Source organism: Monodelphis domestica, chromosome 5 (assembly GCF_027887165.1).
Source record: "Monodelphis domestica isolate mMonDom1 chromosome 5, mMonDom1.pri, whole genome shotgun sequence".
Taxonomy (NCBI): Eukaryota; Metazoa; Chordata; class Mammalia; order Didelphimorphia; family Didelphidae; genus Monodelphis; species Monodelphis domestica.
Genome location: NC_077231.1, coordinates 126,718,776 through 126,739,450, shown reverse-complemented (window position 1 = coordinate 126,739,450; position 20,675 = coordinate 126,718,776). Strand labels below are relative to the sequence as shown.

At 37.4% G+C, this 20,675-nt stretch overlaps 1 protein-coding gene across 2 annotated transcripts in view; it reads right to left on the bottom strand.

Moving 5' to 3' along the window:
• DERA (deoxyribose-phosphate aldolase) overlaps window positions 1-20,675 on the bottom strand; it is a 187,681-nt gene that overhangs the window by 154,483 nt on the left and 12,523 nt on the right. For both annotated transcript variants that reach the window (XM_056799299.1, XM_007503600.3), the window contains exon 2: window positions 1,288-1,385. In XM_056799299.1, coding sequence (XP_056655277.1) covers window positions 1,288-1,385 — 98 coding nt within the window. The remainder of the gene's footprint in view (window positions 1-1,287; window positions 1,386-20,675) is intronic.

The window sequence follows — 20,675 nt, the reverse complement described above, 5'->3', positions numbered from 1 at the left end:
AAATAACTCTCATAATTTTATGGCTGATTCCTGGGGAATAATTTCACCTCAAAAACTTTGAACTGAACATGATTCAACTGAAGCATAAAATGTTACCCCCAGAAGATCCAATCACAGTTTTCTTAAGAACCAAATATTGTGTGCATCTCATGAAATTAAATATGCATTCTCTGGAGTGGTTGACCAATCCATTATTTATTCATTCTTCAATGAAAATGAGTTCTTTGAATTACAAGATATATTTATAGAAAAAGAGCAAGTAAAATAAGCACTTATATTTAATTAAGGTCTTAAGTACTTTAAGATAAGATGAAGATGATCAAAAGAAGTATATTCATATACCTAACAATCATAACAGTAGCCATACCAGATTCAGAATTTGTTGCTATATAATTAAAATAGAAAATAGCTAATAGAGGGAGCAGCTGGGTGGCTCAGTGGATTGAGAGTCAGGCCTAGAGACAGGAGGTCCAAGGTTCAAATCTGGCCTCAGACATTTTCCAGTTGTGTGACCCTGGGCAAGTCACTTAATCCCCACTGCCTAGCCCTTACCGCTCTTCTGCCTTGGAGCCAATACACAGTATGATGGAAGTGTAAAAATGGAGATTTGAACCCCAGACTTCAATCCCCAGAAGTCCTTGGTACTTCCCAGAATTCCCTATAATCTCACCTGAGTCTCCACCTGGGCAAGATCACAAGTAGTATTTAATGGGCTCGCTGCCTCCCAAGAGCCCTCTTCCTCTACTCAGACATTGCAACATGTAGTATGTAAGCAGTGAATGAGCTAATTAGCCCTAGGCATGTGGTTTATTATTTTGTATCCTTGATTTCTAATAATCTTTACTAAACCTCATAAAATATAATATTTTTATTATGAGAAACTAATTTAACTGTTACAGAAGGTAAGGGTTTGAAAAAATAGCTAATAGGCATATGTTCAGAAAATATACAATTTATGATAAAGATGTCTTAAAGTCATTTGCAGCTTTGCTACTCAAGAGTGATATTATATTTATTTTGTATAAATGCATTATCTTTCTCTAATCTAATCATATTTTCTCTCAACCAAACATCATAGAACAAAGATGGGAAATCCTCAAGGGAAGACTGATTCAGATTTTCCTAAAGCCTCCAGGACCCTCCACTTAACTAGTAAGTCATGGATGATTTTATATATATACATTTTTTAGCTTCAGAGTAAATATTGAGTAAAATTCAATATTGTGGCCTTAAAGGAAGAGACTAAGTATTTTAAGACAAAAAAGTAGAACCCTCATCCACACTTACTTGCCAATCCTTTTTCATCGTTCTTCGGGTTTGGATTTGCTCTGCACGTCTTAAAACTGCTGGCTGGTTCACTTGCACTTCAGAAATCCAGGTAAGGTCTGAAGGAGAAGAAAAAAATGCAAACATCTAGATTTATATAAGTATTATACATACTATACATATGACTTCTTAAAAACCAAAAGTTTTTTCATATAATTTACTGTATAACTTCATGAATAGATTGAAACTAGCCACTAAGCTGAAATATTTATTCATTTCTCAAAGGATCCTCCCATAACAATCCTTACGCAATTCATTGTATTTTGGTAGGTCAGACTGCCTCCACAAAACTGCCCAGGCAAATCCCATGATATGTAGCCAAAAACATTTTCCAAATCTTTTGAAATATTATAGTTTAACAATTCCTTTCCAGGTTGCAAGAAAATATCTGTCTGATCTCACTCAATAAAATGCAAATGTTTCTAAATCAGTCACAAAGAAAATCAATTTTATGAGGATAGTTTTAGCTGATTTCTGTTGTCTTTAAAAATACCAATGATAGAGAAATCTCGCTGTTACCTAAGGATTTAAGTGCTTGTAAAAAATATTCTTATTTATATACCTGCTTTGAACAGAACCCTGCAATGGCAGCTTGCAAAGATTTTTCACTGATTAAGTGATTTGATGTTGTAAGATCACTTATCAAGGAAGCCCAGAGACATTCTTAAAATCAGGTCTTCATACAAGGGCTTTAGAGAAATCATCTAGCTTATTCTGTAAGTGAGCATCCGAGAGAAGTAAGGCAAAAGTGAAGCAATGATAATTATCCTCATCTCCCCAATCAACTAGTCATCCCCATTAGTATAAGAGAAAATCCTATTTCGGGTTCCTCAGAAGTCTCCAGGACCCACCACTAGAGCTGGAACCTTAGGGCTCTACTAAGCCTCATTATGTTGATCCTAGGTCAGTCACACTCAGGAATGTAGAATGCCTCTTAAGACACTGGATCCCCTACTCCCAGGCCCCTGCTAGGACATCTTGCAATGCTGAATCAGGTGTGAACTCCAATTCAAGATGATGATGAGATCAGTCTAATCTGTTGTTTCTCCAGACCAGTGATGAGCCAAGTCTAGATAAAAATCTCTTCAAAACCATTCTGATTAGATGTCTAGTAAATCTTCCTAGCAAGGGGATGGTTGCCCAAAATGCACTGATCCTGGTAGAAGCATTCACCTAGGGATTGTTTTGAGGTATCACCCTCATTGGAGTTTTACAACCCATAATGCTTCTCTTGCACGCCAGTGGTCAGTCCCCTTTTCCTGAAGTCTGGGCAGAAAGGAAACTAAAGAAGGAGACAAGATGACTTGGGTGATAGATGGTATATGCTTTGTGGGGATGTTAGAGCTATGCCCACCCACATCTGACAGATTCCTGGGCTTTCTGCAATCAACAGAGGAAAAGACTATCAATTAGTGAACCAGCTAGAAGGTAGAGCATTTGAACAGCAGAAGATAATACAGCTGCATAAGAGGACACTTCTCAGTCCTCCTATGGCACCAGCTCTCCAGAGCTGAGCAGGTGGCACGGATGGCCATATAAAGATCAAGGGTTCTTAATGTGAGGTACGCAGACCTCTTAGGGTGACAGATTCCTGGAGATCTGGGGGAAATTATATCATCATTATAATATAATTGGCATCCCTTGTAATCTTAATTATTATATGCTTTTAAAAAGACTTCTAAGAAATAAAAAGATTATTCTGAAAAGGAATATTTCTTATAATTGGGGAGTATGAGAAAAACATAGAAACATGGAGTAATGGGTAAGGGGAGCAGTATCAGAGAGACTCTCTACTCTGATAGGAACTAGATAAAAAGAGACTCAAATACACACACACAAACATACACTCACTTTGCTCTTTGGTGAAGCATATTGCTCTTTCTGACAGACAGGCAATGAATCTATCAAGCAGAAAAAGACAAAAAAATTGCACCTGGCCTCCATGTTGATATGTTTTGTTTGACTATGCCTATTTGTTAAAAGAAAAGGCTTTTGTTTCTTTGTTCTGAGATTGTAATTGAGGAGGGAGTGGGGTAAGATGAATTGATGTTAATAAGAATGCCTTCCCCAAAAAAAGGTCACTGAAATGTATTTTAAAACACATAGAACACAGGACAGCTAGGTGTCTCAGTGTCTCAGGAGGTCCTGGGTTCAAATCCGACCTCAGACACTTCCTAGCTGGGTGACACTGGGCAGGTCACCTAGACTTCACCATTCTTCTGCCTTGGAACCAATCCACAATATTGATTCTAAAACAGAAGGTAAGGGTTTAAAAAAAATAAAATGCGTAGAACAAAAATGAATTCAGAAAGAAGCACAGACAAGCAGGACAGTCTTGAAAGTAATGTGGGAATTCATGATATATATTTTTAAAAGAGCAGATCGCATAAAATGGAATCATCATTCCATATGCAAGCCTCTCTTTTTTTTTTGGCTGTTATGTATATGGTAATGCTAAGGGGAAGGATTAAGTTTAAAACAAAATAATATAACAGAAATGAAGGAAAATAATGTGCTGCAAAATTTCTAAAATAGAAAAATAGCTTATCTCTGTTTTCTAGCCTCCATCCTTGTTTTGAAGATCTAACCTCATTCATGATAAACTGGCCTAATTCACAGAAATTAGGTAATTTAATTTTTTAAAACCCTTACCTTCCACCTTGGTTCCAAGGCAGAAGAGTAGTAAGGGTTAGGTGACTTGCCCAGGGTTACACAGCTAGGAAGTGTCTGAGGCAGGTAATTTATTTTTAATGGTTATGTGATATATTGAAACACAATGAGATAATTATAAAGCTGAATCAAGAAAGTCCAAAAGAGTATGACCAATGGGCTAGAAAAGATGAGTCCATGAATAAAAGTTAAAGGAGTTCAAGGTTTACAGCAAGTAGAAGGGATAATTTATTTATTGTTGTCAGATCAACTTTTGCCTACTCAATCCTCTCCAATCCTGTATGTAAGAAATTGAAAATGCAGAACTTTGCATTTATCCCTCAAAAATCTCATTGAATTCTATGTGGCCAATTATCCCAGACCATACAGATGGATCCCAACTCTCTCATCTAACCTGTGAGCAACTATTTCAGCTTTGTATCATTTGTGAAATAGAGGAAAAAATAGCTTCCACATCTCAATTCAAGTCGAGAATAAAAACAGTGAACAGCATAAAGCCAAGAAGAGTTGCCTGGAGCACTCCAAGATGACAGTCACCCATTTAAAAACTTGTTGTCCAGTTAACCATTTATGAATCCATTTAACTGTACAATTAAGTGATTTGATCAACTAGCATTTATTAAGTGCCTCCTATGTTCCAGGTACCTTGCATGTGGGGGCACAAAGACAAAAGTGAAGCAGTCCCTGCCTTCAAGGAGTTTATGTTCTGATGGGGGATACAACATGTGTATATAAAAGTAAATGTATGTAATGAAGTTTTCTAGTATTAGAGCAAAAGTTGGGGTAGAGGAGACTATGAGCCAGGTATTGAACTCAGTTAAGCCTGCTTTGAGCCAGACTGCAAAGGGCATGAAATGCAAGTTAAGAAGTTTGTATTTTAATGACATTTAAAATAGGGTTCATGAAGGTTTTTTTAATATATTTTGGTAGTCATCTGTCACTATAGTTGACTTCCTTGTATTACTATGTATTTTATATTATACATTTAAAAATATTCTGAGGATGGGTCCTTGGACTTTACCAGACTACGAAAGTAAACTATGGAAGAAAGTTGGTTCTTTTGGAGCTCTTGCCCTGAAGATGAGAGCTGCAGAAAGTTCTTAAGCAGCCAGATGACTTCATCAGATTTGTGCTTTAGGAATATTACCTGGCAGCTATATGGTCTTATTTATCCCTTCTCTAAACTCTTTCATTAACATATCCAAGTCTCAGTTTACTTACCTATAAAACAGAGATAATGATACTAATAGTAAGTACCTCATAGGATTGTTGTGACGCTCAAATGAAAGAATGTATGTCATTTTATGTCATACTTCATATGCATTATTTTTATTGAGCATTTTAACAATTTCCTTTTTTTCTATCACCTCATCTTTTTCAACATGGCACCTACTAGAAAGAATTCTGTATTTGGAATCAAAAGACATGGATTCTAATTCAGACAGCCACTTTCTACCTATGTCACAACAGGCAAATTGCTTAACTCCTCTGGGCCTCAGTTTCCTCAACTTTAAAAGATCTCTTCCAGCTCAGACTCTATGATGCTACAATCCTTTTTTAAGAATTGACTCAGCATTGTTTTCACTTGAGAAATTTATTCCACTTCTTTCTTAAAATATTACAAGGGTTCACAATGAAACAGAAAGTCACACAGTATCTCAAGTGCCTTATCTTTTGAATAGGTCTGAAGAGAAAAATGTTCAAACAAAAACGTGTCCACAGGGAATTTAAGAAGGGCCATCCAATGCTATTGACTTCTGTATTTTAATACTTAGGGCCAGGGAATCATAGATTAAGAGAGGGAAGTATCCCTTAAAATCATCTGGACTTACTCTTGGTTTTCAGAGGAAGCAACAGAGGCCTCTCTAAAGAAGTTAGCTAATTTGTCCAAGATCACAGATAATAAGGGGCATAACCAAGACACAAACCCAGATTCTCTGATTCAGAATCCAAAATCTTTTCACCATGCTACCTTGACCACTGTCTTAAACATCCACTGTTTAAATTTTTTTTCAAAATTTTCAGTAAAATCAATAACTTAAGCACACTTTTAAAAGGAAGAAATTTCCTAGACTTCAAGAACTTCATTACAAAGATGCCAGTGTTGCTGACAGACTTTCATGAGGAGATACCCCAAAAGATTCCCTGAATGACATCTTGATTTCCCGAACTATTACAGTCTTTCAACAAGATGTACAGGGGAAAAAAACTATCTGATGAAAGCGTTTCTCTAAGCCTCCACATGTGCCAAGTGTTCAGGAAGAATCATTATACCTGAGTGAAATTCATTAAGAAGCCAGATAACTTTAGCCCCCTGTTGGGTACAGGTCCAACCTTTCAGTCCCTTTGGAAGATTTGATCAATTATTCCAGGAGCCAAGTGCCTCAGGGAAAACCCATTTAACTCTTCTTGATAACACATCATAAGACTGAAGGACCCTGCCTAAATCCAGATTGTCTTGTTGCTTTTCTGACTTACATGCCAATTGCTGGCTAATATTGTAGAAACAAATGAGTTACTCTCTCCATAGGCACTTAAATGTCATGGTAGCCATCAATGGAGACCCACACATAATGAATGTGAAACAAATATATAATGTAGGTTAAACAATGTGATATGAAACAAAACTGAAGTAAGGCCAAAGCATTAGCTGTGAATGCCCAAGTAAGACAAAAAGATAAAATAGAGGACATTAAAATGTTTAAATAAAGGCAATAAAATTAGACAAGTGAAAACAAATTCAATTTCATTCAAACTAGGGATAGAACACTGCACAGATCATTAGACTTGTTTGATGTGTTGGTTAGTTTTCCTAAATTGCTTTTTCTTTCTCTCATTTTTATTCTTCGTTGTATAGGATAGTTCTCTGAGTGGGGAGGGAAAGGAATTAGAGGCAATATTGAATCCCGAGTAGAGGCATTATTTGAATTCACACAGCTTACTTCCATTGGGCTAGAACCAAATATCATATTTTTTGTAATTATAACTTCAAATAGTGAGAATCCAATACTTGTAACAATTTCATGGGAATCGTAGACCTCACTGTTCAGGATCGAGCTGTATTCGAAAATAAAGGGGACAGAAAAACAAAAATGAACCTATTAAAAAACACTTTTAAAAAATAAATGTGGACTGCGATACTCTCAGAGTAATTTCAGCCACGCATCTGATAACAAGAAAACTACTGAAAATGTGGGAAGTCCTACTTGTGTATCTTCATTACTTACGTCATATTATGACTGTAACAAGGGAATCACTTTAAAAGACTGATATATATTAATTTAAGGTCGCCAAGGAATCAGCTATGTAATTCCTAAATGAAAAACTCAAGTCAGCCGTCAGCCTTTTTTGGAGTTTAATTACAATAGGAGCAAGAAAGGAATTAGAGATATATATAGAGAGAGAAAGGGGAGAGAAGGGAATAGGGCTTAAATACCCCTTCTGTTTAGGCTGGGCCAAAAGGCCCAAGCCCTTAGATAACTGGGGCAAAGAAAAGAGATCAGTCCCTATTACTCACGTGTCCAAAATGGAGAAACAGTCTCAGAGGCCCCCACCTTCAGCTTCCTTCAGAGCAAGCTTCCTCAGAGCCCAGGACCCACACCGACCAAAAACTCAACCACCTCCCCAGTCTCCAGACCCTCCTATCTTTAAGGACCCCATCCAAGTTGCCTCCCCTCAGTCCTCACATCTACCAATCACTCTTCATCAATTTCCCTGTCAATGGAGGCTCTCACTTAACCCAGGACCGCCCAGAGGTTTCTGGCTTTTGCACATGTCTGTTGAAGGTCATATTTTCAAATGATTAAATCTATACTCCTTTGTTACAGCCCTTTCTAAATCCTGTTAACTTGAGTATGGTAGAGATTGGAATAATTAAATTTTGATCTAGGCTGCAGCCCTTACTCAATCCTATTAGGACTGAATAGGGTGGAGTATCTCCATTGTATCAATTCTAAAATCAATCAAGACTCAAAGAAATTCCTGTTCTATAGGTCAAAGTCCTTTCCATTGTTCAGCAAAGGGTTTCTGTCCTAAAGTAATCTTAAGAAGGGAAGAGAAAGAACCTCCCATGCCAATGGGGTTCCCATTCCAATAGACTATCAGTAAGAAATTTTCCAAGTATGAAATATCCCAATGGTGAAATTTCAAACATTTATAAGTCTAAGGAAATTTGAGGTTTACAATCCCCCCTGATGATCATTGGGAGACTAGTCTCCCCATTGATCATTTAACATAATCATTTTGTAGTTCTAAATTCACTTCTAACTAAAGATATACACAATATTCAATTTTCTAGGAGGAATTAGAATAGTGAGAGAGGAAATAGAAAAGAAAAGAAAGCAAAACCAATGTTTGCTAGGCGCATTGACAGAAAGCCAAATTAGGGGCAGTCCCTTTTGGCATAAATGTTACAATAAATGTTCAATCAAAAGTTCAGTCCAATCAATCACATCCAAAGTTCATTCTTGATCTTCTTGATGAAGTGTAGGTTTTTGGCATCTTTCTGCAACAGTTCATTCTCTGGATATAAAAGTTTCAAGCTTCTTTCTTGAAGATCTTTTCTCGAACAAAATCAAAATCTTTAAAATTTTTTATAACAGTAAAATCTTAAACAAAAGTCTTGGATTTTTATAAAAATACAATCTCAAACAAAAAAAAATTCAAAAATGAAAAAATTCTTAGGTTTTAAATTAAAATACAATCCCCCCTGAAGTAAGTATTTTAAAAAAAAATATCAAGTTTAGCTCAGAATGCAATGTTCAGTTATGGGGGTGTATGTGCCAATTATCAAAAGAATAGAAAAATAATCAAAAACATAAGAAAAATTCAAAATAGGCCTTGTATAGGTCCAGTTTAAAGTAATTTCTATCCCACAAGTATGTAGGACAGAATACAGTAATATTTCACTTAGCCATTTGTAGCCAAGACTACAGGAAGTTGCCATAATATAAGAAGGAAAGAATTTGAATTCTATTTTGATGGGGAAATGTCATTCCCTTGTCTGATTTTTTTCCTCAGGGATATAGGGAGCCAGCATGATAGTCAAGCTTTGTACTTGTTTGAGTATTTCAAAAAGAGTGTAGATACAAGGAAGTCCTACGACTTAAACATAAGTTAAGCGTCGCAACCTCGAGTCTCACTTTAATATTTCTTGTGTGCTCTATTGGCACTATTCAGGTTTAGTCTGTGCTCCTTGTTTTTATCCCTTTTCCTGGAATCAGACACAAACATTAATCACAGTCCTATAATATTTTATCAATAAATGGCAGGTTCCCATAGTTTAAAGCTTTTAGGCATATATTGATATTATAGCAAGAGTATATATATTAACTTGTATTACTGCAGGGAAAAAAATATTAATATTAATTATGTGTACCTTCAGTACAAAAATGAGAAAAAAAAATCAAATATTCTGATCAAAAAATAAAAGAAAAGAAATAAGAAAAAATAAGAAAAAAATCAGTAATTCAATATATTCTTGAAAAAAAAATATCCATTTGTCTATGGATTATTATCTCCAATTCTTATGATAAGATAGAGTCACAATTCATATGATAGGATAGAGTCAATCAGTCTCAGCAGAAGATGCTTTCTTCACATGTGAGCAGTGAATCCAAGAGTCTCTTTCTCCAATCTTTATAGATGTTGGAGTAGTTAATAATATTTGGAATGGTCCTTCCCATGAAGGTTCAGTTGCTCCAGTTCGCTTGAAATTCTTGATATAAACTTTATCTCCTGGGTTCAGGTCATGCAGAGAAAAGTCTAATGGTCCAGCTTGTACTGCAGCTCCGGATTCATGAAGTTCACGTAGTTTGTGCTGTAACTCCTGTATATAGGAAGCAATAGTAATATCTCCCCCTAATAGCGATGTATAAGCCGGGGAGAAAGGCTTAGCCTGTATAGGCGGATGTCCAAAAAGCATCTCAAATGGTGAAATATGTAAGTCTCCTCTAGGCCTGCTTCTAAGATAAAATAGGGCCAGAGGGAGAATTTCAGGCCATTTTAAATGGGTCTCAGTGCATAATTTGCCAATCATAGTCTTAAGTTCTTTATTCATCCTCTCCACTTGGCCTGAGCTCTGGGAGTGATATGGAACATGGAATTTTGGAGTTATCCCCAAGCAAGAATATATTTGATTTAAGACAGAATCAGTAAAATGACTCCCTCTATCGGAGTCAATACGTGCTGGTAGGCCAAAACGAGGAATAATTTCTTTTAAAAGTATCTTTGCAACAAAATCTGCTGTGGCTCGGGTCGTAGGAAATGCTTCCGGCCATCTGGTTAGTTGATCTACAATTACTAGACAAAATTTATAACGTCCAGCCTTTGGCATTGTTATTTGACACAGTATCATTCCATACATGATTCCATTGGATTTGTAGCTTGGTAGTTAGTGTGTGTAGGATGTTTCTGAGAGTGCCGACCTTAGTATATCTAGAAACTGGCTTCCTGGTGGTATCATCCCTGAAATTTTTCCATTAGGGATTCTGTCATTTGGTTTGAGGATTTTCCTCTACTAAAATGCAGAGATCCCTAAGAAGTACTAGCAATTTATTATTGCTATACACTGTGATGTCAATTAGGAGTAAGAGGAAGACAGGGAGAGAGCCCAGGACTTTGGTCTCAGTCTGAAAGGTAGAAAATTTGGGTTGTTTTGTTTTGTTTTTAAAAAGCTTTACCTGCTTCATATTTGACAGATTTGCCTTTCTTCCGGGGGCCAGCTGTGGCGAAGAAGAAATAGCTTTGGATTCAGAGCCAAAATCATGGAGCTCTGCCTCTTATTTAGTGATTGAATGATCAGAAAAAGTCACTTCACTACTCTGAGATTCAATAGCTTCATCTCATAACATTTGACAATTGGTTGAAGAACCTGGGAGGATAAAGGAGAGAAGGCTTAGGCAGGGAAGTGATAGAGGAAGGCCTGGGAGGTGACAGCAATCTTTAGTATTTGAAGGGTTTGGGTTGATCTAGGAGGGAAGACAAGAAACAGTGGACAGAATTTGGAAAGAATCAAAAGCAGATATGTTGTAAGAAAAAACTCTTTAATAATTTGAGCCATTCAAAACTGGAATAGATGATCTTGAAAAATGCCAAGTCTCCCTCAACTGAAGTCTTTAAAACAGCTTAGGCAACCACTTCTTGGGAATGCTAGGCTATGTCCAGGTAGAGATTAGGCCAGAGAACCTCTGAGATTACCTCCAACTCGGAGATTCTAGGGACAAGTTCACTCAGCAAAGACAAGTATGTTAGGCGTTTAGAATAACTAATCAAATTCTCTCCAAGTTTTCAAAAGGGATGGAAAGGTCAGGGCGTGCACTTCTGTACACTAAACTTAGACCCTGGATGACCCCTGATCTCTCATCTTGCTAACCAATTCAAATCTAGTCTCAGGACAGGAGCTGACTTCCCTTACAGATATTTGCATTTTGAACCTTAACTGGGTCATGTCAGACCAAACTTGGATAGTATTTTGTTTCATTCTGGGCTCCACATTTTTAAAAAGGAACATCTTTTTCAGGCAGCTACCAGGATAGCGAAGGAGTCTAGAACTCATATCAGTTGCGGTGATTTAAAGAACTGGGAATCTTTAGCCTTAAAAGGAGACAATTTTGAAGGCCTTTCATGTGGAAAGTGAAACTAATTCAGAATGGCTCCTGAGAGCAAAATTAGGAGCACCTACACCAAGAACAAAGAACATGGTGGCCTGACCCGATGAGAAGTGACTCATCTTTTTGAGAATATAGAAATAAAAAATGAATATTTTATTCAAATGAATAGAATGGAAGAAAGGGAAAGTAGCATTGTATATCAAGAAGTACCTTTATACTTCAAACAAGAAAAAGAGAATTTTTAAAACCCAATCTCAGAAAATGAATTGAAATGAACCATAAAAGAAGCCCCAAGGGGGGAGTGGGTTGTCGATGTCAAAAATGATTTGCAAGTGTTGTATACCAAACACAGGATTTCCTGACTCCAGAACCACTCTACCCAATGCACCACCCCCCTGTCTCATTTCATACCTTTTGATCTAGAATGTCCTATTACAAAACATATTCCCCAAGTAAGCCATAAACAGAAAGACCTAGACACTAAAATAATCACAGCAGAACTTTATGTTGCAGCAAAATAACAAAACAGAAACAAAGTAGTTGCCCATAGAGAGCAGTGTACAGTCATATATAAAGGAATGAAATATGATTGAAGTCTAAGAAATGATAAACAATGAGAATTCAAAGCAAAATAAGAAGACTTATATGAACTGATGCAGAACAGAGTGAGAAGAACCAAGAGAATAGCATACACAATGATTACAATGATATCATTGAAAAGAATACTAGAAGGATGCTAGTCTTCTACTGTCTTGCCCAGTCTTGTTCCAGAAGACTATATCAAGGTCTGCTAACCCATGATTGCTGTATTTCATTCCATAAAACCTGATATTTGACTGTTATCACCTTCCCTATAATTTATATTTGCTATTTAGGGTTTTAATAATTGCACAGATTACATGCCTTCCTTTGTGACTATAACAAAATGACCGCACTTGCCAGAAAATGTATGCATATATAAACATACTCCAGCTCACTACATGAATGCAACTTTAACATATCAAGAAGCCCAACATGAATGTTAACTTGATTAAAGTATCTTTAACATGTTTCAGCATGTGAAGACCATTTCAGAAGGGTTAAGTCAGATCATGAATAAATATAAATAAAATATTTGTTTTTGCCATAAAGTTCTTTTGGTTTTTTTAGTTCATGCTCACCTTTACACAAGCATGAATCTCTTGGCTATGGGGGAAACTTGCAGACAAACGTTTCAGAATCTAGACAATGCCAAGACAGTAGGATCCTATCTCTCAAAGAACAGTCTCAATAACTCAGCCATGGAGCAAGGCAGACTCTCTTATTCCTAAACGTTCCTTTTCTCCCTTTGTGCCTCCTCAACCAGTTTCATTCTTCAAAGATTCCAAAGTATAAGTCTGAGAGTAGAGACAATTAATAACACCTTGATTTCCCAGACACTGCCTTAGAACTCCTTAGCAATCAGAAATGCTGGTGAAATATTACTAACAAAACGTTAAAGAAAGGAACAAATATACATACATACACACACTGGAAAGTAGTTAAAATTGATTCTGCTACACCCTATCTAACCTCCATTAGGAGATACCTTGATGCTTCAATCAACCACAAAGACCCATTTTTAGACAACAGACCCCCCAAACTGCAGTACCCAGCTATATCTCCAAAGTTCCTGAAGCCTCAGTTGGCTATAAAGGATACTATTTAATTAAATCAATTTAAACATATATTGAACATAGGTTCTCTTTTTTCTTCCTAGTATGAATGCTTGTCAAAATATTTTTTAAACCACTCGTTTAGAAAAGCATTTGCTACTAAATGGAGGATATAATCAAGATAGGAGAGATTAATCATCTGCACATTTCAAATTATCTCCTTTGAAATTCACCTCTTTTATGTGGCTCCAGTCTCTTCTCTGTAGGCTAAGGAGTGAAAAGCTAGTGCATGCTCAGTTTTCTCTTAAGGGAGCAACCCTTATTGTGATACATTCCTTTCACTTTGAACCTGGCAGAAGCAAAAGTGTAACCTGCAGGAACGATACAAAGTGGCATGTGCCAAACTGGGCAAACCACTGCTACCACTTTGACCAGTACCTTCTACTCATTCCCTTTGGAAGCAGCCTGGGAATTCTGAGCCACAAAGTCTTATAAATAGCTATGCTCTCCATACCACCAGCCCTGCTTAGAGCCATTTCCACATTATCTTAGGGAAAACTCTTGTAAAGAGGCATTTCCCCATGCCCAGAAAGTGCTCCTTCTTCACTTCTATCTGCTGGCTTCCCTGGCATACTTTTAGTTCCAACTAAAATCCCATTTTACACAGGAAATCTTTCCCAAATCTTCATTTAGAAAAAAAAAAAAAAACCTTACCTTCTGTCTTGGAGTCAATACTGTGTATTGGTTCCAAGGCAGAAGAGTGGTAAGGGCTAGGCAATGGGGGTCAAGTGACTTGCCCAGGGTCACACAGCTGGGAAGTGTCTGAGGTCAGATTTGAACCTAGGATATCCCATCTCTAGGCCTGGTTCTCAATTCACTGAGCTACCCAGCTGCCCCCTTTCCCAAATCTTTTTAAATCTAGTGCCTCCTTTTAATTGTCTCCTATTTGTCCTATATATGGCTTATTTGTACATATTTGCTTATTTTCTCTCCTATTTTACTGTGTGCTCCTTGAGGGCAAGAAATGACTCTTGCCTCTTTTTTAATCTCTTATAGCACATTGGTTGTGGATGAGCAGTTTCAGTCCTAACCAACACTTCAGAACCCCATTTGAGGTTTTCTTGGCAAAGATATAAGAATGGTTTTCCATTTCCTTCTCCAGCTCATTTTACAGAGGAGGAAACTGAGGCAAACAGGGTACTTGGGAAGATGAGTTTTCCTGACTACAAGCTCTATCCACCAAACCACCTGGCTGCCCTCACATGGTAGGTGCTTATTAAATATTAAAAGCTAGAATAACATTAGACATCATCAAGCAAAAGATGGAAAATGTAACTGCAATTATCTATTCTATGTATCCTTTTCACACACACAACCCCCCAAAACGTAGAATTTTAGGGCTAGAAGAGACCTTACATTTCTTCTGAGCCAGACCTCTCATGTACAACTAAATAAACTGAGGATGAGCACAATTAAATGATTTGTCACAGTTACTTATTGGAAGTCTTAGGTCTAGAACCCAGTTATCTGGGCTTTTAGTCCAGTGCTCACTCCACCTCAAATGAAATTGCATTTTTTAAATTTGTAATGGCTGCCTTCTCAGATCATGCTAGAGGTATATAGCAGGAAGGACCCCAGCAGCACCTTCTGATACCCCAACGGCCTGGGGAGCCTTCTGTTTGGGAGCTGTGTGAGATGGACGCATGTGGATTCCCACATCTGCTTCCATATTTTCTACGATTGTTCCCTGATTGCCACAATCTCTGGCTCACTGGAAATTTATTTTTTGAGAGAAATGTCTGGGAAAATGTGTGTACTCCGTAAGCAGCAGGCATCTAATATGCTAAAATATCTCTATCTATAGGCAGTCAGGACTTGGGGTTCTATGTCCTCGCAAAACAAACAAACACACCAAAGCCCCATGCCACACCATGAGGCGCAGCAATTGCCAGGCAGTCTTGGAGTATCTGTCAAGCACTGAATTAGAGTGAAAATTACCACCTGCTGAGGATGGATTCAAAACAGAGCTTCCAACACCTGTTTCACTCGTGGTGGTGTTCCTTAGGGAAGGTTTTGGAACAGAGGATTTAAAGGTGAGCTTTTCAAAGTGTCTGAGTGGGGGGTGCGTTTAAATGATTTTTAGTGGCAGATTTGATGACACAACTGGGGAAGACTCTTCCCCCCGCCCCCCCACCTTGGCTTTTAAATGATTTCAGACAAGTCATCAAAAACTTAGCTGTGTTTTAATAAGATCGTGACGTGCCGACTCAGGAGGTAGTCTAAGTTTTCTTACAGTTATTGCTCAATGTGTATGAATTTTTTTAGAGAAACATCTCCATCTATGGTGTGCTACATGAAAAGAAACTTCTTGCCAGGCAATTTCGCTAACCCAATGTCAACTTTCTGGAAATAGAAATGCTAAGATAACTTTCTGTCTTGTCCTCAGCCTTTTTAGGTCTTCCGGGTACTAATGAGGAAGGTATGCAAGTAAAGAATTAAGACTTCCCTGGTTCCTGATCTCAGCTAATAGTGAGAGTTTCCCTCATCTGATCTCACCACACTTCATTTTTGTAGCAGCCCCTCTAGGAATTGTTTCCAGAAGGCTATTGCAACTCTCCATTTTAGGGAACCCTGGGAGTCTGCACTCCTTAGACAAAATTAATTTGAAGCAAAAGATATTTGTGGAAGAGTAAAGATAATAACCACAAACATTTTTCCCCTCAATAAATCTAAGGTATACTCTCTCGGATGGTTTTATGAGAAAAGGGAGCACAAGCAGAACACAGTGAGCATGAATCTCATACGTAAGAAATACACATGTCCAAAGTAAATCATTCTTTCAATATTTCAGGGCCCCAAAGGCCTTTCTTGTCCATTGGAATTATCATGTTAATCCCGTATCTCTAGCTTCTCTGGGTCTCTGATGGGTGAATCAATCAGCTGAGCTCCCCAAGCCAGATCCCATTTATAAGACCGAATTCCCTTAAACATACCATTGGCTCTCTATTTTGCAGTCAGAGGTCTCACTTCTTAAAAGATCATTCAAAAAGAAAGTTTTAACTAAAAAAAAGATAATTCAAATTTCAAGTGTTTGCATTTCAAAGTCTGGGCATAGATGTCTTTGGGGTAAACATCTCTGGGCCTTGATGAATATGATCTTGAAGCAGTGAAAAAGAAAAACTATTTCCTAGCTCTCCCCCACTTGACACTGGAGTCACAATCCATAAAGTTGCTCCTAACTGGACCACCTCAGGGGTGGCGAGCTCAGAGACATCAGGTATCACTAATCTTCCTCCAGCCAATGGATTGTCTCTTACAATTTAATCAAAGAAAACTTCACACTTCATGGAAGGATGACGGGGCTGGGCATATCAGTGGCCCCTCTAATTCCATTAAGGAGAAATTTTTTCATACTTCACAAAGAGTTATCAAGGTCTGAAAGGTCTTAGCTCTTCATTAACATATCAAAAGACTGTTCTCAATCCCTTTTCCAGTGATTAAATAGTGGGGGTAGGGGGGATTGGGGCCAGGGAGACTTCCACTGATACAGGCTGTAAAACCCTTAATATATTAATAACCATTTATATATTATACATAATTAATAACAGCTAGCATTTACATAGAGCTTTAATTACAAATATATCTCAGTTTGAGACTTTATTTTATTATCTCCATTTTTCATCCAATAGCCAAACTCCTGAAAAAGAATCTCTCAATACTCTGCAGGGCTCATCCGCAGATGGCAGACATTCAGGTCTTCACTGGACCTCTTTGAGTGGCTAGCATAGACCCAGAGGGCTCGGTCAAGAACTGAGGATCATCTAAATGTTATATGTATGTACCTACATAAGAACATAAAGAGAGCTAGAGACAGACAAGATCGAGAAACAGAAAAACAAAGAATAACCGACTATTTAGTGATATATATCATATAACTCTTGTTTATTTCCACCCTGTCAACTCTTTGGTGACCTCATTTGGGGTTTTCCAAGCCAAGATACTGCAGTAGTCTGCCATTTCCCTCTCCGCCTCATTTTGCACATGAGGAAATGGAAGCAGGGTTAAGCGACTTGCCCAGGATCACAGAGCTACTGTGTCTGTGTCTATTTGAACTTGGCAATCAAGGCATTCTAAGATGACTTTGACTTTTAACTCCTGTAATTACACTTCCTGTCGTTCAGTCATTTGTGACTCTTCTGGACACCACTTGGAGTTTTCCTGCAAAGAGAGTGGAGTGCTTTGCCATTTCCTTCCTCTAACCCATTTTCTAAATGAGGAAACAGAGGCAAAAAGGATTAAATGAATTGCCCAGGGTCACACAAGTAAGTAAGTATCTGAGGTCTCATTTTGAATTCCTGATTCTTGGTTTGGGGTCTTATCCCTTGCTCCACCCAGCTGTGATCATTAATCACAGTAGCATATCACATTGAGCTTGAAATCTACTTAAAAACAGGCAAATAGAGGTCTAACCACAACTGTCCTAGACTTGAAATTGATTTCTTTTTAACCCAAGTTAAAAAGTTCACATTTATTATTTTAAATTATACCTGGAAAGGCAGTTTGGCATAGTGGACAAAGCCAGCAAAACCAGGGTCAAAATCTCACCTCTGACACATAACCTGTGTGTGTGACCTTGGACAATTCACCTAACTTTTCCATTTCTAGACACTTGTCTAAGATGAAGAAAACATTGAAAGAAGGTTGAAGAAAGGGTGCTGACTTGCACTGATAGAAGGAATTTCCTCATCTGGGAGTGTGCTACACAAATGAAATCATGGGTTCAATCGCTATCCCAAACTTTCATCTTATTAAATGTGACCCAGCATTTTATCCCATAAAGAACTATTTTAGATCCTAATTCTGACATCTAATGTGTTAGCTTTTTCACCTAGTCTTGTGCCATCTACAAAGCTCCAACCCCCCCTTTGGCCCCCAAAAAAGTGTCATCTATTCCTTTATCCAAGATGTTGACCAAAAAACAAAAGGCCAAGCCCATTTCCCTGGAGCATATTACTAAAATACCTCCTTTAGAATTAACATCAAACCATTAATAACTATTGGCTCTTCAACCAGCTCAGAATCTACTTGACTATATTATCATCCAATCCACACATTTCTATCATTTCCAATAGATTAGTATGAGATACTTTGTTTTGCTAGATTCTAACTAGTGATGGTATTCCCTTGATCTATCAGCCTAGTCATCCTATCAAAAAGTAAAGGAGATTAGTCTGGCTTGATGTGTCCTTGATGAAGTCATGACAATTCACTGTGGCCATCACTTCTTTTTAGACACTCAATTACTCTCCCTTTAGTACTTTCTAGACGTTTGCCAGGAGTTCAAGTCACATTCTGGGGCCTGGAATTCACAGACTCTGTCCTATTCCCATTCACTGAAATTGGGATATTTCTCTGCAGTACTCTGAATCTCTCCCATTCTCCACATTCTGAAAGATTCAGGATTCGTATCTCTCAGTTTATTAAAGTACCTGAAGATCTTCTTAGCAGCTCCCTAGTTGTTTCCCTAATTTTTATCAAAAGACCAGTCATTTTTTGTTCTATCCATTCCAATCCAACGATCATTCTCCTTGGCAAAGAAAACAAAAGCAAAATTAGAGTTGAACAGGTTCAACTTCTCTTACTCATCACTCATCCAATCCTATTATTCTTCCTTTTCCTCTACTATTAAAAAAGTTGCATCATCTCTTTTTAAACCAATATATTTTATCCTTGGGTTTTCTTGTAAGCCTCAGCTCATTTTATGCTCTAAACTTTCCAAAACTGGTGCCATCATGGTTTCATCCACCCTCTGTATTTTTATTTATGTATTTTTAAACCCTTACCTTACATCTTGGAATCAATACTGTGTATTGGTTCCAAGGCAGAAGAGTGGTAAGGGCTAGGCAAAGGGGGTTAAGTGACTTGCCCAGGGTCACACAGCTGAGAAGTGTCTGATGCCAGATTTGAACCTAGGACCTAGCATCTCTAGGCCTGACTCTCAATCCATTGAGCTACCCAGCTGCCCCATGTATGTATTTTTAAAAACTAAGTGGGTGAATAAGTTCTCTGTACAATCACGCCAGGTTCCATAGATAATTCCCCCCTTTTCAAAAATGAAATACTGAAGACAAAGAAAAACATGGGGAAGTTTCTCATGATTACAACCAAGAATAACCTACCTAGCAAAACTAACTGTAATCCTTCAGGGAGAAAAATAGATATTCAATGAAAAAAAGAACTTTTAATCATTACTGATAAAAAGATTAGAGCTGAACAGAAAATCTGACATTCTCACACAAAACTCAAGAGAAGCATAGAGAGGTAAACATCAAAGAGAAAGGATAAGGAACTCACTAAGGTTAAACTATATTTCTCTATGGGAAAACAATACATATAACTTCTAAGAATTTTATCATTATTAGGGCACTTAGAAGGACTTTATAGACAGAGGACACAAGTATAAGTCGATTATTTGGGATGATCTCCAAAAAATGAAGAAATGATAAAAAGAGATGCACTAGGAGAAGGGGAAAGACAGGAAAGAAAAAGGAAAAGTATGTGGTATAAAAGAGGCACAACGAAGAACTTTTACAGTAAAGGGGATCTTGGGGGGTAGAGTGGCAGACAATGTTGAACCTCACTCTTATCAGAAGAAGTTCAGAGGAAATATATATACACACTCAGCTGGGTATAGAAATCTATCTTACCCAAAAAAAAGAAGGAGAAAGAAGTAAGAGGAGAGGTAATAAAAGGGAGTATAGATTAAGGGAGGTAGTGGTTAGATTCAAAACAGAATTTTGAGGATGGATAGGGTCAAAAGAGAGAGAGAAGGATTAATAGAAGAAAGGAAGAAAGAGAAATATAAAGTTGGTAATCATAGCTACCAATGTGAATGGGATGAGCTAACCTAAAAAAATAGAAGTGGACAGAGGAATGGATTAGAAATCAGAATCCAACAATATGCTATTTACAGGAGACACATTTGAAACAGAATGACACACACACTTACACAGAGTTAAAATAAAGGGCTAAAGCAAAATCTATTATGTTTCAGCTGAAGTAAAAAAGACAGGGATAGCAAACATTACCTAAGACCAAAAGCAAAAATTCCAATAATTAAAAGAGATAATCGGGGAAACTACATTTTGATAAAAGATGTTATAGACTATGAAGTATTATCAAAAATTCTTTCAGCAAGTTTCTCTGATAAAGGCCCCATTTCTCAGATGTATGGAGAACTGATACAAATCATTCCCCAATTGATAGTTAAGGGAGATGAACAGGCAGTTTTCAGAAGAAATCAAAACTATCAAAACTCTCACAAAAATTCTCTAAATCACTATTAATTAGAGAAATGCAAATTAAAACAACTCTTGAGGTATCATCTCACACCTATCAAACTGACTAATGACAAAAAAGGAAAAAGGAAAACATT